This window comes from Aquarana catesbeiana, linkage group LG08 (genome assembly GCF_042186555.1).
Source record: "Aquarana catesbeiana isolate 2022-GZ linkage group LG08, ASM4218655v1, whole genome shotgun sequence".
Classification (NCBI taxonomy): domain Eukaryota; kingdom Metazoa; phylum Chordata; class Amphibia; order Anura; family Ranidae; genus Aquarana; species Aquarana catesbeiana.
The window spans coordinates 305,477,128-305,504,846 of NC_133331.1; the positions used below are offsets into that span (position 1 = coordinate 305,477,128).

General features: G+C 43.4%; 2 protein-coding genes across 2 annotated transcripts in view; both read right to left on the reverse strand.

The window, feature by feature from the left end:
* Positions 1-27,719, reverse strand: part of LOC141106894 (uncharacterized) — a 96,585-nt gene that overhangs the window by 30,949 nt on the left and 37,917 nt on the right.
* Positions 63-15,903, reverse strand: LOC141105163 (uncharacterized). The gene is given in 8 exon segments (XM_073595053.1): positions 63-3,494; positions 11,913-13,187; positions 14,174-14,318; positions 14,441-14,590; positions 14,711-14,860; positions 14,975-15,072; positions 15,191-15,303; positions 15,622-15,903. Coding segments are annotated over 7 exon segments (3,816 nt in total). The 5' UTR covers positions 15,276-15,303; positions 15,622-15,903; the 3' UTR covers positions 63-1,581.

Here is a 27,719-nt window from a genome sequence, read left to right on the forward strand (position 1 = left end):
TGTAGTCAGGAAATCCTTATCCACAGTATACGACCCAAAAAGGAGATAAACTGACCATAGTGTAATACATTCAATGAACACTTTAATGAATAAAGTAATACACTTACAAACAGACGATCAAATTCGCATAAAATGTGTAAAAAACGCCGGCCGGCATAGCAATCACGAAGCGGAGCTCGTCCTCCTTCCCTGGTCACGTGGTAGTGTCACTACGTGCGTACCCAGATGCGTTTCGTCATCAAACGGACGTTCTCAATGGTGGGTGTAATGCAAGATGAACAGGTGGGCTCCAGACACTTTTTGAATGCAAAGAGATTTATTGTCTCTTAAACTGAACTGTGGGAGAGAGGATTAGGGCCAGGACACCCTTAGGTAGATGCAATGTTAATTAGCAGACTCAGACATCTATAGGTAGACAGCTATACAGGTGAAGGCCTCCAGCCGCACACCACTTCTGTATACGTAGGACCGCTGTCTCTTATGGAAACAATCTTGTAGCTGTTACTAAGGGTAAAGGTATTCAACTTTATGCAACAGGAACAGTTCTCTTTACCCCACACTCACTCACTGTGGGTCTTCACTCAACGAGCTCCCAGTCTCTCTCACTAGACTTCAGATCCACTAGCCACTGGATTCCCTGAGTTCTTTCACTGTAGCACTCAGTATCTTCCTTAAGCGTCACCCCCGCTACACTGCTGAGTCCCTGGCTTGGCACTCATAGATACTCCTCAAGCTTCACCCCTGCTGACACGTTAGATCCCTGGCTTGGCATTCCACAAGTGTCACCTCTGCTGTCCCGCTGGGTCCCTGACTTGGCACTTTCTGATGCTTTCCCACTTCTTCACCGTCCCCGGTTGGTGAGAAGTCTGCTCTGGTACTGGCCTCAGCTCACTCACTGTGGTCTCCGGTAGCAAGATGGATGGTCCCTTTGTGGGGACAGTTTCCCCTCTACCTCCGACCATGACAGATTCCCAGCGAAACCGTTAATTCTGGTTGGAGTACAAGCCCACAGTCCCAACTCTGCACTACTTCTGGATAGGCTCTCAGATAGCCTAGCAGCCAGATGTCCCCGGGATAGGCCTTAGGTTTCTGGCCTAGCAGCCCGTGGCAATACGACAAACGTCCACCCAGACAGTCATCCAGGTGGCACAGAACCCCGATCACCTGACTCCACCCAAATAAATAGGCTATCCCAGCAGGCCAAGGGACCCAAGAAAATACCTGCCCATTGGCTGAGACACCCCATTCATTCCTAATCAGTCCTTGCAATGCCCATGTCTTATCTAATGTCACCAGATACCCAGCCATCTAGTGAAAGAAGAGAGAAGTGCAGCAATTCCAGAATTAGGGTGGAATCAATTGATCTCCTATAAATTGGCCCAGGCAACTTTCACTTGGCAAATAAATTTAATAGCAACCCTGCCTAAACATCAGGGTGCTACATCCTCCCTCTGCCAAGAAAAACTACGTCTCAGAGTTTTCAGAAAAATAATTTGAGCTCTTAAGCCTCCTATCAATTGGCCCAGGCAACTTTCACTTGGCAATTAAATTTAATAGCCATCCTCCCTAAACATCAGGGTGCTACACAAGGTGCAAGGTGTTGCACAAGGTGTCCTTTAATATTGAAACATTTCCCGCACTCTGAACATAAATAGGCACGCTCACCAGTGTGAATTCTCCGGGGTTTAACAAGGTCTTCTTTATAAATGAGAGATTTCCCGCACTCTGAACATGCATAAGGGTGTTCACCTGTGTGACTTTTCTGATCAACAAGTGCTCCTTCCTGAGCGAAAGATCCTAACCTGTATGAATTCTCTGATGCTTAACAAGGCCTTTTTTATGAGTGAAGGATTTCTCACACTCTGAACATGGATAGCGACGCTCACCTGTGTGAATTCTCTGATGTTCAGCAAGTGCTCCTTCCTGAGTGAAGCCTTTCCCGCACTCTGAACAAGAGAAAGGACGCTCGCCAGTGTGATTTCTCTGGTGTACAATTAGTCTTTCTTTTTTAAAGAAACCTTTCCCGCACTCCACACACGGGAAAGGACGCTCTCCGGTGTGAATTCTCTGGTGTTCAATAAGATTTCCTTTTTTAAGGAAATGTTTCCCGCACTCTGAGCAAGGGAAAGGACGCTCACCCGTGTGAATTTTCAGGTGTACAACAAGTTCTCTTTTACGAGAAAAACTTTTCCCGCACTCTGAACATGAAAAAGGACGCTCACCCGTGTGAATTACCTGATGTCTAAGAAGGTCTGTCTTTTCAATGAAACATTTCCCACACTCTGAACATAAATAAGGACGCTCACCTGTGTGAGTTCTGTGGTGTATAATAAGGGTTGCTTTTTTAAGGAAACATTTCCCGCACTCTGAACAAGGGAAAGGACGCTCACCAGTGTGAATTCTTTGATGGGAATCCAGGGCTTCTTTCCGAATGAAACTTTTCTCACACTCTGAACATGGATAGGGACGCTCACCTGTGTGAATTCTCTGGTGTACAATAAGTTGTTGTTTCTGAGAGAAACATTTCCCACACTCTGAACATGTATAGGGACGCTCACCAGTGTGAATTCTCTGGTGCCTAAGAAGGTTTTTGTTTGCAGTGAAACATTTCCCGCACTCTGAACATGGATAGGGACGCTCACCAGAGTGAGTTCTCTGGTGCCTAAGAAGGTTTTTGTTTGCAGTGAAACATTTCCCGCACTCTGAACATGGATAGGGACGCTTACCAGTGTGAATTCTCTGGTGCATAAGAAGGTTTTTGTTTGCAGTGAAACATTTCCCGCACTCTGAACATGGATAAGGACGCTCACCAGTGTGAATTCTCTGGTGCATAAGAAGGATTTTGTTTGCAGTGAAAGATTTCCCGCACTCTGAACATGGATAGGGACGCTCACCAGTGTGAATTTTCTGATGCCTACGAAGTTTTCTGTTTTCAGTGAAAGATTTCCCGCACTCTGAACATGGATAGGGACGCTCGCCAGTGTGAATTTTCTGGTGACTACGAAGGTTTCTGTTATCAGTGAAAGATTTCCCGCACTCTGAACATGAGAATGAATGTGGATAGGGACGCTCACCTGTGTGGATTCTGTGGTGTGCAATAAGTTGTTGTTTCTGAGAGAAACATTTCCCACACTCTGAACATGGATAGGGACGCTCACCCGTGTGAATTCTCTGGTGCCTAAGAAGGTTTTTGTTTGCAGTGAAACATTTCCCGCACTCTGAACATGGATAGGGACGCTTACCAGTGTGAATTTTCTGGTGCATAAGAAGGTTTTTGTTTGCAGTGAATGATTTCCCGCACTCTGAACATGGATAGGGACGCTCACCAGTGTGAATTCTCTGGTGCATAAGAAGGATTTTGTTTGTAGTGAAAGATTTCCCGCACTCTGAACATGGATAAGGACGCTCACCAGTGTGAATTTTCTGGTGCCTACGAAGGTTTCTGTTATTAGTGAAAGATTTCCCGCACTCTGAACATGACAATGAATGTTCTCCTGTGTGAGCCCTCTTATGGCTTAAAGAAGATATCTGGGGATTAGATGGATCTGTTGATCTGTCAGCACTATAGGAACTTGGATGGACATCTGAAGTCATAGTATGGGATTTCTTAGAAGGTTCCTCAGGATTAGAAGGACCCATTGATCTTGGATGGACATCTGAAGTCATAGTATGGGATTTCTCAGAAGGTTCCTCAGGATTAGAAGGATCTATTGATCTTAGATGGACATCTGAAGTCATAGTATGGGATTTCTCAGAAGGTTCCTCAGGATTAGAAGGATCTATTGATCTTAGATGGACATCTGAAGTCATAGTATGGGATTTATCAGAAGGTTCCTCAGGATTAGAAGGATCCATTGATCTTAGATGGACATCTGAAGTCATAGTATGGGATTTCTCAGAAGATTCCTCAGGATTAGAAGGACCCATTGATCTTGGATGGACATCTGAAGTCATAGTATGGGATTTCTCAGAAGGTTCCTCAGGATTAGAAGGATCTATTGATCTTAGATGGACATCTGAAGTCATAGTATGGTATTTCTCAGAAGATTCCTTAGGATTAGAAGGATCCATTGATCTTAGATGGACATCTGAAGTCATAGTATGGGATTTATCAGAAGGCTCCTCAGGATTAGAAGGATCCATTGATCTTAGATGGACATCTGAAGTCATAGTATGGGATTTCTCAGAAGGTTCCTCAGGATTAGAAGGATCTGTGGATCTTGTCAACCAGTAAGTGTTCACTTTCGGAGAATATTGTGGAATGTCAGTATCTTCTGCCTTACAATCTGGAGATATAACAAGATGTCCCTCCGATGTATTTATATTCCAGAAACACCGTCCATCTGCTGGAAAGCAATATTTAATATAAGTCATATCTGTTCTCATACAGCTTGTATTCAGAAGTCATATGTATACACTGGGCAAGATGGTCAGAAAGAGAAAACATACTACAAGGGTGAAAAGATAATGGAAAAAAATAATAATTAAAACATTTAACCAACAAATGGCAGTTAGATTGCCGGAGTAATCATCTAGGTGAGGAAAACTCCAACTACAGTGGCCCATGTTTGAGAGCCTCACAATAAGTACAACAGGGTCACATGCAGCCCTCAAGTTCTACATTGTCTCTGATACGTCAGTTGGATAAACATAAGGAATTGTTGATAAATCCTTTACATGGTGTACAGTATCTCCTCCTCATTTGTTGGGAACATGACGTTATATTGAGGAATGGAGATGGACCTCTCATAGTCTTCCACAGGAACTTGTTCTAGCAGACTGAAAGAGCTTCTATAGTTTGTAAGAATCGTTGTAGAATGTTGATTTGGGGAATTATCTGTCTTTTGGAACACAGAACTTAACTTTATTTGGCTTTTCTGTCCTCCTCTGAATCAACTGTCACTTTGGATTTTTTTTTACTCAGTGGATATATGGTAAATTTCAATCCATGTAACTACATGCTTTATGCTTAGATAAGTAGAATGTGAACTTTCTGCATTTAGTGTTTATGACTTACTTGTGTCCATATGTAGCGAAGATTCCTCCTGTTTACTTCCCATAATCATCTCCCCTTCCTCCATAGACTGCTGATCTCCACTCACCAACCTCTCTTCTTCTTCCTCTTTATGCTTAACTTTGATGTCTTTCCGTTCTTCATTCTAAATTCCAGAGATGATAAAATATAACATCTGGAAACACTGTTGCCAATAATAAGAGATGACATAGAAGAATGTCCTTTTATAGAATTATTTTTTCGTTTTTTCAGGTCTCCTCTACCTGATCATTCTCTGTATAGTGGTGATCTTCACATGTAGAATTCTGGGAATACAGAGGACAACCCTCCTCTATAGACTGCTGATCTCCACTCACCAACGTCTCTTCTTCTTCCTTTTTAACTTCAACTTTAATATCTTTTAGCTTTTCGCCCTAAACCCCAAAAATGAAAGAATACATTTGTAATAAAGGAGCAAGAGATGACATATAGGAATGTTACCCCATACCGCAAATATATTTTTAGGTCTACATGCTCAGTCCCACCTACCTGATGATGGTGAGGGATGGTGTGACCTTCCTGTGTGGAATCCCGGGAATACAGAGGACGGGGACATCTCTCTGGTGGGTTCCCATTACTGGATCCATCTGTAGGAAACACACACACTGACTGAATACATTGTTTCTATGTGTTTATCAGATGATGGGATCTAGGTGGACCCTCCGTACTGCTCTCTCCTTTACAATAAAGTCTCCTCTTACCCGGTGATGTGAGGGGCGACTGATTCTCCATCATGACGTTCTTGTAGAGATCCTTGTATCCTTCTAAATACTCCCACTCCTCCATGGAGAAATAGACGGTGAACTCCTGACTCCTCAGAAAATCACAAAATCAGGAGATATAATTAGGATGTATCTGGTCTATAAACCAGAGGCTCTGGATGGACAGTTGGGTAAATGGTTCTTTATTTAGCATGTATCTGGTCTATAAACCAGAGGCTCTGGATGGACAGTTGGATAAATGGCTCTATATTTAGGATGTATCTGGTCTATAAACCAGAGGCTCTGGATGGACAGTTGGATAAATGGCTCTATATTTAGGATGTATCTGGTCTATAAACCAGAGGCTCTGGATGGACAGTTGGATAAATGGCTCTATATGTGCATAATGTATCTGGAATATAAACCATAACAGACATCACAGTGACTATGGAGGAAGAGGACGGACATGATGGGGGGATTACTGGGTGTAAATATAAAATAATATCTTATTACCTCCTCTGCTGCCAGTTCCAGCAATGTCTCCTCTCTGCTTCCCTCCCACTCTTTTACCTGGAACTTCCTGTTTATGCTCCAAAAATACTTCCTGTTTGTAGCATACATCACTTCCTGCCTGTAGCCTAGATCACTTCCTGTCTGCAGCGTACATCACTTCCTGTTTATTCCAAGTGACATCACCATCTTGTGTTGAAGATAAATACTGCAGTCTACATTAGGATTCATCATTTTGCCCGCAGCTTTGTGTTCCTTTCCTATATTTTGTTCCATCCATCAGAAATAATGTTTCATGTTCGGCCACCAGATACTTAGATGTCTTCACCGTTGGATGAGTTGGTACTACAGAGTACCTTTGATCAGAGCTCAGATAAAATACAATTGGGACGGTTTGACAAAACGTTTATTATCTGCAATGTAGGTGTTCTCTGTGTTCAACAGCGGGGCTGAGACTATATCTGCTGTTCCAGACCAAGATGATGCTAACCAGATTGTAGATAGCAAATATCCCTCATGAGACATAAGGCCCGAGACAGGATGAAAAACCAACAGATATCTTATCATTGCATTAAAAACCGTGTCTCACCAAATGGTGCGTTGGAAAACAAATTGGTATTGGTTGAGCTTCCAAATATCACCGGTGTGTTTTAACTAAATGTTAATTTTGTTGACAATGAAGAAAACCTGGTTTCATATAACAAATATGGAGGATCAGAACATTTGGTGGTGGAGTGTCAAGTGCCAGAGAAGTTGGTGAGATTGCCGCAGAAGATGACTACTCCGCCCTGTGGATTTCTTCTGCAGCCACGGTCCTGCCAAAACACTAACAACCAGTAGAAGCATTGCTGACTTTGTTGAAAACTGTATGTCACTGCTGATTCATAGTGAGCTGATTGTCATTGGTAACAGCAATGGTGAGGGTCAAGCTGACGGTCAGTTTAAGTTGATAATAGGATGTGACACATGCCAGAAGGTGTCTGAGGATAAAATGTTTAGTAAGAAGGGTATTGACTTAATAGTGAATTCAGAGATAGACAGCATAGTGTGCAGTGGCGGTGTGCCCATTAATGGTGCACGGGCGCCGCCCCCTCTCTCGAGCCACCCCCCTACTATATGAATAATGGATAGATTCATGCATTGCAGCCATTACAATGGATTGTTTACTGACTACACTTCTGCTGGAGTCCTAACTGCTATATCTGCAACTGGACCCCGGGAATGCTCACCTCCTGGTGGGGCCCTACTGAGGACCGCTACCCGGTACTAACATACAGCAAAACCCATCCCCACCATCAGACCTACCAGACATACACTGACCTACCTGACCTACACGACACACACTGACCTACCTGATATACACTGACCTACACAACACACACCGACCTACCCTGACCTACCTGACACACACTGACCTTCCTGACCTACACTGACCTGCCTGACACACTGACCTACAAGACATACACTGACCTACACTGACCTACCTGACATACACTGACCAACCTGACCTACATGACACACACTGACCTACCTGATATACATTGACCTACACTGACCTACCTGACACACACTGACCTACCCTGACACACACTGACCTACAAGACATGCACTGACCTACCTGATCTACACTGACCTACCTGACATACACTGACCTACACTGACCTACCTGACATACACTGACCTACCTGACTAGACTTCAGGTGTCCTCCTGCAGCTCAGCGGCACGCCCATCACACAGTAGAGTAGAGGAGAGGAGAGGAGAGCTGCGCGTCTGAGCGCCGAGTGGGGTCGGGATCTTCTGACAGTGGCGCAGCGGCCTTCTGGAGCCTGCAGTGCCTATGACGGATGTCACACATCCCGCGGTCCCGGCATTGGACCAGTGGGACGTCCATCAGCACTGCAGGCTCCAGAAGGCGGGACCTGCTATAACACTCAGCCGCGCTCAAGATCAGAATGGTCCCCGCTTGGCGGCGGAGCTCGGGGCTAATAATGGAACAGTACTCACTCGAGACCCGGGGCTTCTTGGGGACCTACTCGGGGCTTCATCCACTGTCAGCCCCCCCATGCCAACGCCACTGCCCTTCAGTAACCAAGAAGTAGCCCATACAAGAACCACATAGTCAATACGGTAGGTGCTCCCGACAGACTTGCGTGACAAAACCCTCCTGCATTAAAACTATGTTTGCTGCCTTGCTGAATAAAAGTGCGGGACCAACCTGCTTTGACTGTTCCTGGGTGTGCCCGGCTCGTGTATGGTTTTCTGCTGCCAATACCAGTTGAGTCTGTCCCCTTTCAAAATATAATTCTTTTTGCAGTATTACCAGGAAAGTAACAATGAAAGACTTGCCAAGCATGCCAACCATATTAGAGAACAGCACCCAGGGCTGCTGTTAGAAATCACGGGGCCCCGTAAAGCCTGACAGGGCCCCCCAAAAAATAAGAAAATATTTTTATGAAATAAAAATTCTAAGGGAATCGAATCCTGAACAGAGAAGGGGATTGGTGAGGCGTGGGCAATTACAGGAACCGATCCCCTGTGTATCTCCCCCTGCAGCAGCTGAAAGCCAATGGGAGGGAAAGGAGAAGCCAGCTTTTAGCTGCTGCAGGGAGAGGCACCTAGGTTCCTCCCCCCCCCCCCGCTTTACCAATCACCCCTTCTACTGCTGATATCTCATTCCCCTGCTGGCCTGGGCCTCGCACAGCACGATTGGTGCTACCCCCTTATCAGCGTCCCTGATAACACCCACTGGGCATTTGCAGTAGTGGTGCTACTTATCTACTGCACAGGAACCTACATTTATCCATCGCCACCCCTTCTTTTTTTGCAATTCTCTACATTTCGGACCATGATTGCAATGGGGAAAACAAAATGCACATGCCCCCCAACGTTGTGTGTGATTTAACTGAACTTTGCAGGTTAGTTTCCCCACATACAGTCCTTCAAAATCATGTAACTCCGCCCACTTAAAGCATTCGTACATGCAGTCCTGGGACATGTTGTCCAGCGCCCAGGGTGAGGATGCGGAACTGTGCCCCTCCTCTCACTGCTCATGAGTGCTGTAGAATGTGTGTACTGCCCTGTGCAGTTGGCATGGAGTGTGCAATGTGTGACCAATTGCTTGCTTTATGGTTGCCTGCCACTGGAGTGTGCATGTGGTGAGGGGGGTGCCCTTCCCCAATTGCTGCACCTGGGGCGATTGCCCCTCTTGCCCCCCCCCCCTGTCCCTGCGTACGTGTATACAATGATTTGAGAGATGTAACATGTATGTGAACCTGCAACTATAGAGGAAATGTGACCTCCATTTTCTCCATTTTACTTACAGCTTTTTTTTTTTTTTGTATAAGATTAATATCATTATCAATACACAATGGACTCATTTCTCTGTTATCAGACAGATTATATTTGAGCTAAAGAATGAAACAAATATAATGAAAAACAACAATTTAGATTTTAATAGTATGTATACATTTATTATTTATATATTTTAATATTTATAATTATTTAAAAAATCAAAAGAATGGAAGACAAACTTAACCGCTTCCATATCGGGCGATGTAAAAATCATCATTTTTTTGGCTAGAAAATTACTCAGACCCCCCAAACATTATACACTGAGCAACATTATAAACGCAACACTTTTGTGTTTGCCCCTATTTATCATGAGCTGAACACAAAGATCTACTACTTTTTCTATGTACACAAAAGGCCGATTTCTCTCAAATATTGTTCACAAATCTGTCTAAATCTGTGTTAGTGAGCACTTCTCCTTTGCCAAGATCCATCCACCTCACAGGTGTGGTGGGGCAGGTGCGGGATTCCCCTGGCATTTGGCGAGTGACGGGACCGGTTGTGTTTGGCAGGTGGGTGTCTTGCTTTGTTTTTTGTACGGGTCGGCGTTCATCATGATTGACACTAGAGGGACATTTATTTTTTGGGGGGTTTTTGAATAAAGGACTTGTCGAAAACTGTCTGCTTTTTTTTTTTTTCACTTTGCACATTTGTTGCTCATACTCATTCACAAGGAGGGGGTGGGGCTTGTTAAAGGGGGCTTACAGATTCCGATAAGTCACCCAAAACAACCACTGGGGCAGGGTTGTGGGGAAGAATCCCTTGTTCTCATCACCTTGGGGACAAGGCGCTTTGGGGGGAAGCCCCCTTCCCAAAAGCATCTCCCTGTGTTTAGGGCATAGTATGGTTCAGGTGGGGGGGAAATGCTCACTCCCCCCCTTTTCTGGCCTGCGTGCTTGGATAAAAAGTCATGTATGGATTTCAAGGGGACCCCATGGCATTTAAAAAAAAGGGGGGCTTGGGTTTCCCCTTAAAGGAGTTGTAAAGGCAGAAGGTTTTTTACCTTAATGCATTCTATGAGCGAGTTTGGGTTGGAGGAACTTGACTGACCTGCACAGAGTCCTGACCTCAACCCGATAGAACACCTTTGGGATAAATTAGAGCGGAGACTGCGAGCCAGGCCTTCTCATCCAACATCAGTACCTGACCTCACAAATGCGCTTCTGGAAGAATGGTCAAACATTCCCATAGACACACTCCTAAACCTTGTGGAAAGCTTTCCCAGAAGAGTTGAAGCTGTTATTGCTGCAAAGGGTGGGCCAACTCAATACTGAACCCCACGGACTAAGTCTGGGATGCCATTAAAGTTCATGTGCGTGTAAAGACAGGCATCCTAATACTTTTGGCAATATAGTGTATATTTCTATCCCCCTAGGTGGGAGTGGAGATGAGAGCACAACGCCGTGTTCTCAGTCTGAGATGTTTCTCAGGGCTGCAGTTCTTCTGAGCTCCACAAGGTGGTGATCTCACTTATACCAAGACAGGAAGTCTCTATGGAAGACAGGAAGTGAAGGCAGGTGTCCCAATATTTTTGGTAATATAGAGTATGTGAGCTTTTCTCCAACTGACCACCAATGGGCAATTTTCATGGTGCTGTCGGTGTAAATATTGGACTAGCTCAGTACTATTTCATATGAGATCCGTGTTCCTATAATTTATTCCTTATGGGTTTATACCGATCACACCGCACCCCTAAAAAATAAAACATTCTTACTATACCCCCAATGTACTGTGATGTGCTTTGTACACCACTTGGGACTATCTGACCCCCTCCCTAGGAGAATCTGAGGCTCGTAGGGTAACATTTGTTCTCTTGGTATGTCCCATCATCAGAGTCTCCAAGAATTAGAAGAAGACAAGGGAAGACTCGCTCCATCAAACTCCACCTAGAAATGAAATATCACTTTTCCCGGGATGTACCCCTTTGAAGAACATTTTCTTGTCCTCCAGATGTTCTATGGACTCAACAGTTCCACCTGGAAAAGTCATCGTCCATTTGTCAAAAGAATCGGCAGGTGGGTTCTCTCTGATGTTCCTGATTTTTTTTATCTGCAAACCATTTCCCGGTCTCTCTGCGTTGTGTCTTCTCTGGTGTTTCTGAAGGTTTCCTTTATAATTGAAAGATTTCCTGCACTCTGAACATGAATAGGGACCCTCACCAGTGTGAATTCTCTGGTGTTGAACAAGGCCTCCTGTATAAGAGAAGGACTTCCCGCACTTTGAACATGCATAAGGGCGTTCACCTGTGTGACTTCTCTGATGTTCTACAAGTGCTCCTTCCTGAGCAAAAGATCCGGACCTGTGTGAATTTTCTGGTGTTTAACAAGGCCTTTTTTATGAATGAAGGATTTCCCGCACGCTGAACATGGATAAGGACGCTCACCTGTGTGAGTTCTCTGATGTTCAACAAGTGCTTCTTTGTTAGTGAAAGATTTCCCGCACTCTGAACATGGATAAGGGCGCTCGCCAGTGTGATTTCTCTGGTGTACAATAAGTCTTTCTTTTTTATAGAAACCTTTCCCGCACTCCAAACAAGGGAAAGGACGTTCACCCGTGTGAATTCGCTGGTGTTTAGTAAGATTTCCTTTTTTAAGGAAACATTTCCCACACTCTGAGCAAGAAAAAGGACGCTCACCCGTGTGAATTTTCAGGTGTATAGCAAGTTCTCCTTTACGAGTAAAACTTTTCCTGCACTCTGAACATGAAAAAGGACGCTCACCTGTGTGAATTACCTGATGTCTAAGAAGGTTTTTTTTTTCAATGAAACATTTCCCGCACTCTGAACATAAATAAGGACGCTCACCTGTGTGAGTTCTGTGGTGTATAATAAGGGATTCTTTTTTAAGGAAACCTTTCCCGCACTCTGAACATGACAAAGGATGCTCACCTGTGTGATTTCTTTGATGCACATTAAGTGCTTCTTTTTTAAGGAAACTTTTCCCACACTCTGAACAAGAGAAAGGACGCTCACCTGTGTGATTTCTCTGGTGTATAATAAGGGATGCTTTTTTAACGAAACCTTTCCCACACTCTGAACAAGAGAAAGGACGTTCACCCGTATGAATTCTGTGATGGGAAACCAGGACTGATTTCCGAATGAAACTTTTCTCGCACTCTGAACATGGATAGGGACGCTCACCTGTGTGAATTCTCTGGTGTACAATAAGTTGTTGTTTCTGAGTGAAACATTTTCCGCACTCTGAACATGGATAGGGGCGCTCACCAGTGTGAATTCTCTGGTGTCTATGAAGGTTTGTGTTTGTAGTGAAAGATTTCCCGCACTCTGAACATGACAATGAACGCTCTCCTGTGTGAACCCTCTTATGGCTTGAAGAAGATATCTGGGGATTGGATGGATCTGGTGATCTGTGGGAACTTGGATGGACATCTGAAGTCATAGTATGGGATTTATCAGAAGGTTCCTCAGGATTAGAAGGATCTGCGGATCTTGTCAACCAGTAAGTGTTCACTTTCGGAGAATATTGTGGAATGTCTGTATCTTCTGCCTTACAATCTGGAGATATAATAAGATGCCCCTCCGATGTATTTATATTCCAGAAACACCGTCCATCTGCTGGAAAGCAATATTTAATATAAGTCATATCTGTTCTCATACATCTTGTATTCAGAAGTCATATGTATACACTGGGCAAGATGGTCAGAGAGAGAAAACATACTACAAGGGTGAAAAGAAAATGTAAAAAAAAAAAATTAAACCATTTAACCAACAAATGCCAGTTCGATTGCCGGAGTAATCATCTAGGTAAGGAAAACTCCAACTATTGCAGCCCATGTTTGAGAGCCTCACAATAAGTACAACAGGGTCACATGCAGCCCTCAAGTCCTACATTGTCTCTGATACCTCAGTTGGATAAAGATAAGGAATTGTAGATAAGGCCTTTACGTGGTGTACAGTATCTCCTCCTCATTTGTTGGGAACATGACATTATATTGAGGAATAGAGATGGACCTTTCATATAGTGTACAGTATCTCCACCTCATTTGTTGGGAACATGACATTATATTGAGGAATGGAGATGGACCTTTCATATGGTGTACAGTATCTCCTCCTCATTTGTTGGGAACATGACATTATATTGAGGAATGGAGATGGACCTTTCATATGGTGTACAGTATCTCCTCCTCATTTGTTGGGAACATGACGTTATATTGAGGAATGGAGATGGACCTTTCATATGGTGTACAGTATCTCCTCCTCATTTGTTGGGAACATGACATTATATTGAGGAATGGAGATGGACCTTTCATAGTCTTCCACAGGATTTTGTTCTAGCAGACTGAAAGTGCTTCTAATATTTGTAACAATCATTGTAGAATGTTGATCTGGGGAATTATCTGCCTTTTGGAACAAAGAAGGAACTCTTTTAACTTAATGAATTATGTACACACTTTATGTGGCTTTTCTGTCCTCCTCTGGATCAACTCTGGATTTTTTTTTTTACTCAGTGGACATATGGTATATTTCAATCCATGTAACTACACGCCTTATGCCTAGATAAGTAGAATGTGAACTTTCTGCATTTGGTGGTTATTACTTACTTGTGTCCATATGTAGAGAAGATTCCTCTTGTTTACCTTCCATAATCATCTCCCCCTCCTCCATAGACTGCTGATCTCCACTCACCAACGTCTCTTCTTCTTCTTCCTCTTTATGCTCAACTTTGATGTCTTTCCGTTCTTCATTCTAAATTCCAGAGATGATAAAATATAACACCTGGAAACACTGCTGCCAATAAGAGATGACATAGAAAAATGTCCTCTTCTATAATTATTTTTGAGTTTTTCGCCCAGTCCCATCTACAGTACCTGATCATTCTCTGTATAGTGATGACCTTCCCATGTAGGATTCTGGGAATACAGAGGACAACCTTCCTCTATAGACTCCTGATCTCCACTCACCAACGTCTCTTCTTCTTCCTCTTTATGCTCAACTTTGATGTCTTTCCGTTCTTCATTCTAAATTCCAGAGATGATAACATATAACACCTGGAAACACTGCTGCCAATAATGAGAGATGACATAGAAAAATGTCCTCTTGTAGAATTATTTTTGAGTTTTTCGTCCAGTTCCATCTACCTGATCATTCTCTGTATAGTGGTGACCTTCCCATGTAGAGTTCTGGGAATACAGAGGACAACCCTCCTCCATAGACTGCTGATCTCCACTCACCAACGTCTCTTCTTTTTCCTCTTTAACCTCAACTTTAATGCCTTTTAGTTTTTTACCCTAAACCCCAAAAATGAAAGAATACATTTGTAAAAAGAAGCAAGAGTTGACATATAGGAATGTTACCCCATACCGCAAATATATTTTTAGGTCTACATGCTCAGTCCCACCTACCTGATCAAGCTGGGGGATGGTGTGATCTTCTTGTGTGGAATCCGGGGAATACAGAGGACGGGGACATCTCTCTGGTGGGTTCCCATTACTGGATCCATCTGTAGGGAACACACTCACTGACTGAATACATTGTTACTATGCGTTTATCAGATGATGGGGGGGTCTAGGTGGACCCTCCATACTGCTCTCTCCTTTACAATAAAAATCTCCTCTTACCCGGTGATGTGAGGGGCGGCTGGTTCTCCATCATGACGTCCTTGTAGAGATCCTTGTGTCCTTCTAAATACTCCCACTCCTCCATGGAGAAATAGACAGAGACATCCCGACACCTCAAAAAAATCAGGAGATATAATTAGGATATATCAGGTCTATAAACCAGAGGCTCTGGATGGACAGTTGGATAAATGGTTCTATATTTAGGATGTATCTGGTCTATAAACCAGAGGCTCTGGATGGACAGTTGGATAAATGGCTCTATATTTAGGATGTATCCGGTCTATAAACCAGAGGCTCTGGATGGACAGTTGGATAAATGGTTCTATATTTAGTTTGAAGACATACGATAAACAGACATCACAGTGACTATGGAGGAAGAGGACGGACATGACGGGGGGTTTCCGGGTATAAATAGAAAATAATCTTATTACCTCTGTCAGCTCTAACGTCTCCTCGCCTCTTTCTCCAGAATGACCTCTGACCCGGAACTTCCTGTCTGTAGCACTTCAATTGTGTTCTTTGTTTGGTATCATCTCGCTGCTCGGCGTTCCCCAAACAATAAGTGAGATCACCACCTTGTGGAAGTTTTTAGAACTGCAGCCTATATTTATTTATTTTTTTTATAAATTGACAGCTTCTTTTTGGTACATTCTTAATTTTTTGCATATTTTACTCCTGAGTGGATACTTGACAAATGAAAAGTTATAATAACAATATAAATAAAATATATGTGAATGAATATGTAGGACTGAAATAAATATTTTTTTTTATTTTATTCCCCCTACTTAAATAATAAATATATGTTCCTATAATGGGTTATTCTGATAATATTAATGGTAAAAATTATGAATAACATTAGCTATAATAATATGAAACAATATAATAATATAAATAATATAAAACCAAAAAAAAAACAACATAAATGTAAGCATACATATGTTTTATATATATATATATATATATATATATATATATATATATATATATATATATATATATATATATTTATGGTCGAAGCCCTACAACCAGGACAGATGTGAACCACATAAACTCGCCACAAGATTAATAGCATGAAGTAGACCTGAGGGGGCAAAAACACTTGGATAGGGAGGTAACTATTTGATTGAGCTGGTAATGTACTACTGAGCAAGCTTGCTGAAGGCTTGCAACATCTCTACTTGAGGTTTGAGAATATATCGAGCAAAGCAAGCTGATTTCCACCTGCCCAACTTCCTGATGACATGGTATGGTACCCGGTGTTGTGATGCGGCTGACGCTGCTCTGATCCGGAAGGAATGTCCAGAATAGTGGCTGGGGTCAAATCCTAGGTTAAGCAAGAGGATCCTAATGTGTCTGGTGAACTGGCTACCACTCAGATGGTTGGTAAGGAAAGGTAGCAACTGGCTAGACTCCGATAGGTGGGGCAGATGAGATAACTGGTTTAGATCCGCCACTGGGCACCAGGCGTTGTGGGTCTGGAAAAGCTTGACCTCTACCCTGGGTCCGGACTGTTGCGTTTTGGACATTATGAGGTGTAGGACAAAGTGATCTTGTTGGCATGTCAGATGGCTTCTGCATAGTATCTGACAGCTGGAGCCAGTGATGGTGAACTCGCTTGGCCTTAAGAAGCCGTAGAAGGCCAAGTAGATGGCTGCTTGGATGACCAGGCTGGAAAAGAACCTGAACGGGGAGCGTGAAAGGATGGTAGACATGTCCCTGAAGATGGCACTAGTAATGGGTAAGCGCTTGCTATTGGTCTACGGGCCGCTGCCTCTGGATACCGCGTAGGATGGATTTGACTGCATAGGCTGCAAACAGGGATGGCTTAGCAGGTTCCTGTAAGGAGACAAAATGCTGGATGCCAGCTAATTAGAGTATGATGGTATTATGTGATAGAGCCAGCTGCGTGTGGCATTATGAAATAAAGGCCAGGACATGCTTGATGTCTTCCGACACTGCCCCAGGTTATGAGGCTAGAAACCCATCGTCGGTGTTCCAGGCGGTGTGGTAGGCCTTCAGTGTGTTGCGGGATAATGACTGATTTATGAGGCGGGTCGCATTGTGTAGGTGTTCCTTTAACCCAGCGTCAGCTGCGACCAAGGTGGGATAAGCGAAGTGGTCGGGTCAGCTCCAGGTTCCTGCAAAAAGAATAATGCATAGTTAAAACGTGACAGTGCGTCGGCCGAGACGTTGCCCTTGCCCGGGATATAGATGCAATGCACATTGAACTGATGCTGCAGGGATAATTGCACCAGCCTGAGCAGGAAGGACATGATGGCTAGTGATTTGGACCTGCCTTTGTTTACGATATTAGCTGTGGCCTGATTGTCTGTGGCAAAGATCACTTCACTTGTTTGTCCTGCCCAGGTGCTGCCACAATGGTGTAGATTTCGAAGCGTAAGGATGACTGACTGAACCCGGGGTTCATGTGGATTTCTGGTGGCCATGGCCTTGCAAACCAATGATGGCCCAAAAATTGCAGTGTAGTGGTACCCCCATGAGGGCTGCTCATAGACTGTACCCCACTGATTACCTCAACTCTGCAAATCCTTCATTACCTCTGACACCCTGGGTTCAGTCATCTTACCAACTGTATTAAGAAGGAGAGACTCACACAGTATCAATGAAACAGTTCAAGTTTGTTTACTGTATTTGTGAAAACACAGAAATAAGTATATCTCAATACTGTAAGATAATAAAAAGGCACACTTACAAATACTTTATACTTATGAAAAAGGCAACATAGTGATCTGAATTTCCTTCAACTGTAAATGAACACAGATATTAACCAAATCACAGACACCTATGTGAACAGGTCAGCAGGAGGGTAGAGAGCTGGCACTGTATCTTCTATGTCAGGCTCCTCCCTTCTGTCTCCTCAACCCATAGGCCATTAAAACTTGCACAACATAAAGAAACCAATATGCGGACTATTATATTCAAATTGGCTGGCTCCCTTTAAATGAAGTCCGATGGAATTAAAGCAGATGAAGAAAAGGATAACAAAAGGTAAAAGGGTATTCTTTGAAATCCAGATGTCTTCAGCTAGGCTTGTTGTATTGTAACTAAGGTAATCCTGGATAATAGGGTATAGCAAATTTGGAAGAACTTTAAGGTATCCTTGTTGTATTATAACTTCCTCTCGGATGATCCTAATGGTGTTATCCAGTGCAGCTACAAGAATCAATAATGTGAACAAGGCATAGATGTCTGCTTTCAGTGTTCGATATAGCATAAGAACTGACTTCCAGTGGAACTACAAGTACCACCAAGCTGTACTGTGTGAATGAAGTCTGAAAGCAGTGTCTTAGATACAGCTGGCAACATGTAGGTGATGAAGAAGACTCTATCAGGAACTCTCTCTGTATCCTGGCTCTGGGAAATGGCACCCGCCGCGCCATGCTGTGGCCTACTTGGATCTGAAGTGCAGGCGTGTCTGGATAACCTGGAACACCCCTTGGTCCGCAGCAGGTAAGAAGGGATGCTATCCACAGAGGTCCCTCTGGGTATAGCTGAATGGCTCCGTGCTGTGTAGGCCATAAATTAATAGCAGCTCACTAGCACACAGACCTCCTGCTGGCAGAGTCAAACGGCGTCCCAAGAGGAAGATATAGGCCGCACCAGCCCTTTTATATCCTTTCCCAGCAGTCTGTTCTGTCTACACAGCATTCTGTTAATTATAGTTCAGATCAGTCTTGCTGGCATTGAAACTTCAGCATTCTGAACTACATATCCCATGATGCTTTGCTCTGAATCATGGCACAAGAAAAGGAAATGACACATAGAGTCTAGCAAACACTAGAGGGAGCCAACCCCACATTATTAACACAGCAAAAATGTCTCTGAATTGCAGGCATAATAGCCAGCTCCTGGCTACATTAGCGAAGCCTGTAGAGGCTGCGGCGTCCATGACTACCCGAGGTGAAGAAGAGGATACTGACGGAATGAACATTGATATACCATTCCAGTTTGTGAGAAATTCATCCCACATTGACAAATCTGCTATTGCTGCTGTGTCCAGCTTGAGAATTTGGTCGGGGTCTTGCTCTTGCGAGAGAAAAACCAAGAGGCGCAAAAATAAAGGACCGCCCCTGAGGGATGATCCTCATGGCCAAATTAAGCATGCCAAGCAGAGATTGCAGCTGCCCTCCAGTAAGGGTAAAGGTGTGAATGACCGATCTGATCTGCGCCAACTTATCGAGAGACAGGCTGGCCTGAATAGAGCGTGTGTCCAGCGCGACACCCAAGAAGGTGATAGGCTGTTCCGGGCCGTCCACTTTATTCTCTGCTATGGGCACATTGAGATTACCAAATACCACTCTTAAAGTGGAGGGCCACCCTGGGGAAAAAAATGCCACCAAAAATCGTAAAAAATGTAAAAAAAAACTTTGGAAAAAATTTTTTTTTAATACTTACCTAAACTCTTGTTGCTAGGCAGTCTTCCTAATCTGCCTCTTCCTATTCCACGGCATGTTCTTCTCCTCGGTGAGCGGCGCCGTTGTCTTCTGGGAATTGTGTGTGTTCCCAGAACACCACGGGGCCATTCACAGATCGCCACGCCGCTCGCGCGTGCTCAGTAGGAAACTGGCAGTGAAGCCGCAAGGCTCCACTGCCTGTTTCCCTTACCTAGGATAGTGGTGCCAGGACCCAAAAGCCGAGGGATGCTTCGGCCTCGGGCGGCCGACATCGCGGGCATCCAGGACAGGTAAGTCTACTTATTTAAAGACAGCATCTATAGTGTTTGTAGCTGCTGACTTTAAAAATTTTTAGCTGGCCGGAATCCTGCTTTAAGCTTTCCAAGCTTCCACCGGGTTTTTCGATGAGCAGGAAGTCATCAAGATAGTGAATCACTTTCTGGCACTGTGCCTGGTGTGACAGGATCCAGGAAATGGACTGGTATCGGCCACGGGCTGCTTTTAAAGCCAAATGTCAACCTAGTGGCAAAGTATTACAAACCTTTCCACTTGATGCCATGCCATCCCCAGAGGGATGGCTCGATGGGCAGTAATTTGAATGCGTCTGAGATGTCCACTTTGGACAGCCAAGCGCCTACTCTTATGCTAAAAATGGCTTGAATAGCTAGGTTGACTGATGTATATTTAAGGGAAAATTCCTCAGAGGGTATTAGGGAGTTTAACTTGGGATGTGAGAACAATGAGGCGCAGACAAGTCGTACACTAAACAAAGTTTATTTGAAAACTTGCCCTTGACAAGTCCAATAGGGCTGACTCTCCAGATAGTGAAAGGCGACTTGGTAAAGGGGCAGATCATGTACCCCCGGTCCAGTTCGGATTGTAACAAGGTACTGGCTAACTCATCGGTGGCAGCTGAGAGGAGGTTCCTGCATTCGTGGGTCAAGTGGGGCAGCGTGATGAGGCCAGCATGGAATCCTGATGTCAATCCCTGCACGAGGAAGACCGCCAGGGAGGGATTGAGGTGAGAGGAGAGGTAAAACCCAAGCCACCCGACGTGCACTCGGCCTAGTCATGATGTACTTTGCTGCTTAATGCCGCATGTGAGTTTGGAATGCGCTTTATGACATGAGAGGCAAACATGAAGGAGACGACACTAACTGAAGTTGCAAGTCCCGAAGTTTTAATTGTTGCAGATTGACTCGCCCCCCACTGACAGAATCGGTCGTCCTAACTTGTCCACATGGGGTGGCTATATGAGGGTGAGCAAGCCTTGACCAGCACCAGAGGTGGAGGAAAAGTTGGAGAGGTGTCTACCACCTGCATCGGAGCACCAGTTTACTGTATGGGTGTCAGACTGGCAGATGGCACAAAGTGGGGAGCGTAGACCCGCAAAGTGGTGGCATAACAGCTCTGTATGGATTATACTCCAGTTGGTGGTGATCTGGAACTGTGAAAGTCTGGCTGCTGCTTTTGGCTGAGAACGACCGGTGGAAGTTGTAGAATGAAAACCCTCTGTGCTTGTAACCCAAGTCCACCACTGCATGTAGATACTGAGGTTGGCCATCCAAAGGACATCTCTAACCTTCCTGAAGGCTAGCACAAACCCGGTGATGGTGAGCTTGCGGTTGAGCCTAGGGTCCTTAGCTTTGAGGACCACTGAGATGTCTCCCCAGGTATATGATTTGTTTGCGGCCACATCGTGAACTGATATGAGGAGGGAAGCTAGGTTAACATCCTTGCCGTCCAAGTTGTCCTTCCTGATGCCAGCTGGGACGAGATGCAAAGGGAAGACAGTAGTGAAGATCTCTGGCATACCTGCGGGTGAAGGCGTCGGGATGGTGATGGTGACCGGGTCCGGTAGGGCAGCGGCTGGGCTCACTTCCAGGGCTCCCACTCTGGCCTGGACATCAGCGACTGCTGTGGACAGTGTGGTCACCACAGAGTGGAGTTGGGCAATAGCCGAGGAGATTGACTGCAGGGATGCCTGGGTGCCGGGCTGGGCTGCTGCTGGTGGTGGGAAAAGCAGCCTATCCTGGCTGTGGCGGAACAGGAAATACCCCTGCGCAGCAGCTCCCCTGTAAGCTTGGGGATGGTCCAAGCCCTGGGGGACTGAGTGCTGCCGCTCTCTGAACCCACGGAGGGTGACAAAGGGGCAGAGGCGAAGTCTTCGCTGCTGGCTTGTGACATGGTGTCAGCAGGGCCGCCATCAGGGGGGTACAGCCGTTACAGCTGTAAGGGGCCCGCCTGGGCCAGAAGAAGGCAGGACGGGTGAAGGGGAGGGGGGGCGTTGACATATATACAGGTGTGTGTAGGGGGGTGGCTGACATATATACACTTGTGTGTGGGGGGTGCTGACATATATACAGGTGTGGGGGGGGGCGCTGACATATATACAGGTGTGTGTGGGGGGGCTGACATATATACAGGTGTGTGTGAGGGGGGCTGCCATATATACAGGTGTGTGTGGGGGGGCTGACATATATACAGGTGTGAGGGGGGGCTGACAAATATACAGGTGTGAGGGGGGCTGACATATATACAGGATTGAGGGGGGGCTGAGTGCCTACAGGTGAGGTGACCGGTGTGCGGATTCGGTAGGATGGCCCATAGGCAAGCCCTGGGGAATGTTGGTGGACAGGCTCGGGGGGGCGGGGGGCCCAGGTCTAAAGCTGTGTAAGGGGCCCAAAAATTTCTGATGGCTGCCCTGGCAAAAAGACAAGGAGAGGGGGAATGCCTATGTTAAGATAAGTTGTAAAGGCAGGAGGGGACAAATGAGTTGCATATAGAAAAATGGAGAAGAAAAGAAACAAGAAGGACAGAAAAAGGAACGACCCTCTGACACCACGGGGGCTTCCCCGTGGCCTCCCCATGGCGTCAGAGGGGGGCGGGGTCACCCATTTATGTCACCGGGTGGCCCCGCCCTCAGTTATATAAGAACTGTCACAAAGAAGAAGCATCAGTTGGCGGGAGCCTCCCATGGAGGCAGAACAGTTGCAGCTTTTTTTTCTTTTTTTTCGGTTCGTTGGGCGGCGTGAATTTACATTGTGGGACATTTTTAATTTTTAATGAAGGACTTGTCCCAAGCTGTCTCTTCTCTTTTTTACCATTTTTGACACTTTTTTTGTCAAATGGTAGGGGTACAATGTACCCCATTACCAATTCACATAGGGGAGGAGGCCGGGATCTGGAGGTCCCCTTGGTAAAGGGGGCTTCCAGATTCCGATAAGCCCCCTGCCCACATACCCCCACAACCACGGTTGTGGGGATGAGGCCCTTGTCCCCATTAACATGGGGACAAGGTGCTTTGGGGTCAGACCCCAAAGCACGCTCCCCATGTTGAGGGCATGTGGCCAGGTACGGTTCAGGGGGGGCGCTTGTTGTGGAATCTCATATTAGCCAATGTATTTCATATTGTATATATTGATTTGCATATATTTATTGATAATTATTATTATTATTATTTATATTATTATATAGTAGTGGTTTTATCAATATTATTATTCAATAAGTAAAGCAACAATTGTTAATCTTTAATAATGTATACTGTGTTTTCCAGATTTAGAAAGTCTTCATTTTTAAGTGTTGAACTTTAAATGACCTCTGCTTTATGACAAGTACTTGTAAACAGGTGTTCTCGAAAATGTATTAAGATAGTCTACTGGATGAAAGTTCATTAGAATAGATTCAAGTTATGAAGAATTTTCTCAGACAGATAAGAAAACAGGTGGTTAAAATAATTAGGTGGAATACAGGAAAGTTATGTACAGAACATTAATTAAGTTTGACAGGGTCAATTAAAGGTCTGCTTGTGCCCTCATTAAAACTGTTAAAATACATGCATATAGTGAAACATATAAAACATCTGGTGGGGTTATTGAAAGTTAATTGTCTCAAAGTTGTAAATCTGCAAATCCTTGAAGCTAGTATCAAGATAAGGAGAGTCTGATAACACAGCTGGGTGCCAGACTGTCTCTATACAGGTGTTTTTAATTGGACAAAACCAGTTATAAATCACTTTAATGAACATATAGGAATTTTGGGAATAATTAAGTTTATCTGGTTGTAGAACAGGTGTCAGATTTATGGTTGGTTACTTTGATGTAGATCTTAGCGACCAATCATATGTAAGAGATAAGTTGAGATAAGACTTGTAAAAGTGTATATAAATGCAAGCTCTGCAATTGTTAGACAGACAAGTCAGATAGGAGCTCATAAGGCTGAACTCTATGTATGCTGCCCTATTGCACGGGTCATAGAGGTCAGAACCAATGGGCAAGTATCTGTCCACAACTTGTCTCCTCGTACGAGTCAGAGAAGACTTCTTAACTTGTTCCAGAATGTGGTCTCAGGTGAATTTCCCTCAAGAACTTGGTCGAGCTGGAACCCAGAACTCTGTGAGAGGACCAGACCATCGGCAGATCAGGCTGGTCCCTATCAGGTGAGAGGTTCCCAAGAATTGGCAGTAAAGACCCATTCTGGTTCAAGGTGAGAACACTTCACAATCTTTTCAATTTGGTTAGAGGATAAGAATATTTATATCTAATATGCATGCATTGTAAGAAACTGTATAAATTAGACCTGTATATTGTAATATTTTGAACATAAACCTGTATGTTATCAGCTGTTAATAAACCTGCATTGCTGAAGTTCTGCCTGGTTCGATACTTTACTATTCTACTTCATTTGGTGGCCCGTACGGGGACAGCATAACCTCAACTCCGATCTTGCCTAACTCCATGCTGGTGAGGCACTGAGCTCAACACAATTTTGCGCAATTTATATCAGGTTAGCAGACACCTATTATTAGTTCTGCATTGTGTTGTGCCGTGTTTTGCTAGCGCTAGGAGGGGCAGGTGGTTGTTGTTGGGGTATCGCTGTCCACCAGGCAGATCTTTGTGATGGTAGGTTGGGTTTTCTCAACTGTGAATGCCTTAAAATGTATTGTACAGGATGAAATACCCTGGGTAACAAAACAAAAAAAAAAAAAAAAAAAATGGAAAAATTTTTCCAGAGGGGTACCCCTGTAGAAGGCTAGCTACTCTCTGTGTGAACCTACCTTTAACATGCATGTTGGTATCCTAGACTGAATAAATCAGTCTAGAAGAGGTATATTTTGATTGGTATCCTAGACCTACAAGAGGTCTGGACGAGGTTTTGGGGTAAATGTTTTGACCCCTGGAGAACCTACCTTTAACATGCATGTTGGTATCCTAGACTGAGTAAATCAGTCTAGAAGAGGTATATTTTGATTGGTATCCTAGACCTACAAGAGGTCTGGACGAGGTTTTGGGGTAAATGTTTTGACCCCTGGAGAACCTACCTTTAACATGCATGTTGGTATCCTAGACTGAGTAAATCAGTCTAGAAGAGGTATATTTTGATTGGTATCCTAGACCTACAAGAGGTCTGGACGAGGTTTTGGGGTAAATGTTTTGACCCCTGGAGAACCTACCTTTAACATGCATGTTGGTATCCTAGACTGAGTAAATCAGTCTAGAAGAGGTATATTTTGATTGGTATCCTAGACCTACAAGAGGTCTGGATGAGGTTTTGGGGTAAATGTTTTGACCCCTGGAGAACCTACCTTTAACATGCATGTTGGTATCCTAGACTGAGTAAATCGGTCTAGAAGAGGTATATTTTGATTGGTATCCTAGACCTACAAAAGGTCTGGACGAGGTTTTGGGGTAAATGTTTTGACCCCTGGAGAACCTACCTTTAACATGCATGTTGGTATCCTAGACCGAGTAAATCGGTCTAGAAGAGGTTTACTTTCGATTGGTATGCTAGCCCTACAAGAGTTCTGGAAGAATTGGTATCCTAGACTGGTAAGTCCAATTTGGAAGAGGTTCTTGAGTTGCCTAAATTTACATGCATGTTGGTATCCTGGATTGGCAATCAATCTGGAGGAGGCTTTGGGGTTATCAGACCCCTGGAAAGCCTAAGTTAAAAACAAAAACAGTACTGATATGTAGCTACTAGTAGAAAAAGGTACCTTTGTTTTGTATATTATTGAACATAATAATTGTGGTGTAAAATAATACTCATGAGTTTAGAAATGTCAGGAGAGGTAAGTCCTGACAGGTAAATAAGGTAAAGGTTTTGGAGCTCCATTTGTTAACAAAGTTAAAAGGTATGTATTGTCTTTGTGCTATAAGTGTATGTGTTTATATGTATCTGTTATAACGGTCTGTGTACTAACTGAGTTAAGATCAGGTTGAGACATTCCTGATCGCCGTGGCAAGCAGGGCTTGGCGGTTTTTGTGTCTTGAGACAAGCATTTTGGTAAGGAGACGTATGCGCGTACGGTGCCTATTGGCTTTACTCTGAGCACTGCTGTCCATAAGTAATTACTAACTAACCTGTCAGTTTTAATAATTCTGTGAATATTTGTATATTTATATATAGTCAGGAATTTGTGTTCATGTGTATGCATACTTTGCTAGGTGGAGTGACTGTATTGCTATATAGAAAACAGAAGATAATGACATTTTGTTAATGAATGTTCACAAATGTAAGTTAATTTCTTTGTAATCTTTGTAGACTGTTAGGGAATATTGTATGTGTGAGGGAGACTGATCATCTCCCATATTAGGTTAGAATAATTCTGTAGTGGTTGTAAAAACGTTGGTGTGAAAGGACCCTGTGTGTTAGTTCTATGAGTGAATTGTAAGAAGTATGTAACTGATGCTGAATTCTGCATAGTGTATGATGAATAGGGAAATGGTATGTATCTTCCATACAAATACAATTATAACTTTCTGTGTCATATCTTTGATTTTGTGACACTTGTTATTAGTATTTGTTAGGAGGATTTATATTTATATGAGTTAAATGTGTGTGTGTGTGTGATTTTTTTTGTATGAGGTGTGAAATGAATCCCTAAGTGAATGATTGTATGTGTCTTTCATGGAGAGGCTAGGGATTGATACATCTATGGTGACTGATTGACTTTAGCATCAAAGTTCTACATGTTATTGGCAGTGAGTGAGTGTGTGTGTTGAAGGCACGATTCATTATTTTTTTTTTTATATTCTTTAAATATGTACCTCAGCTAGATAGCGCCATGAATGAGCTGAGGGAGTTAGAAGTTATTTAAACTGTAGAAAAAAGAAAGTTGTTTGTTTTAAGTAATTTACGACACAAAGTTCACCCATATTTTTTTTTTGTATCCAGCATACTGCTTCTGAAAAAAAAAAAAAAAAAAAATCTGTAGATAAATTCAATGCCGCTAATGTAATTAATGTCATGCTTAACAGATTTTACAGTTGTAGGTTTTACATGTTAGACGTTTTTTTTTTTTCAGTATGTGTTTAGGAGCTTATGTGCAAAAGCATTGAATAACTTTTTGTGACAGCTCATCTCAGAGCTCTGTACCAAGATGAAAGGGGCACGTATAGGTGCCTTTAGACAGAAACTGGATGAGCTGACCAGAAAATAAATAAAATCTCAGAATACGTTCTTATTCTTAAACATTTGTTGATTTTTTTTAGAATATAAACTGTAGGTTATAATAGGTATTCTGTCTTTTATATTATGGACTGCAGTAGTGCAAGGTGAATTTTATTTTTAGTGTATCACTCTTGTAAGTATGGTGCTTATTCTCCCTTGTAGCTTTTGTTGTTTATTTTGTCATGTCCCTATCTTATTGTACAGTATTATGTATACTGTCATCTTTATATATTTGCCTACTTAGTAGTAATTACAAAAATAGTAATGGGATTTATTTGGTACAAGGGAACTCCAAATTTATTTTTGTTTCTTATTTTCTAAAAAGAATAGTGAAGAGTGATGCATGGTAACAACAGTGCTACCATCTTATTATATGTGCTATATGTAGCACATACAGGGGGGTGAATTAGATAATTAGAGTCTTAATTTTGAATCTTAGCTTGTAAGCTCTGGTGAGCAAGGTCCCTTATTGGTATTGGCTAGAACTTATTTTGTCCTACCTGATTACAATATTTAGTAATTATCAGGTTGATTATTAGTTTGCCTAAATAAATAATTTGTTTCTTTATTCCAGGAGCAGCCAGCACGTTTTCATATGTAAAGTTATACTTTGTAAAATTTCACTCCTTTTGATTTTTTTATTATTCAAGTTCCTAGTTATG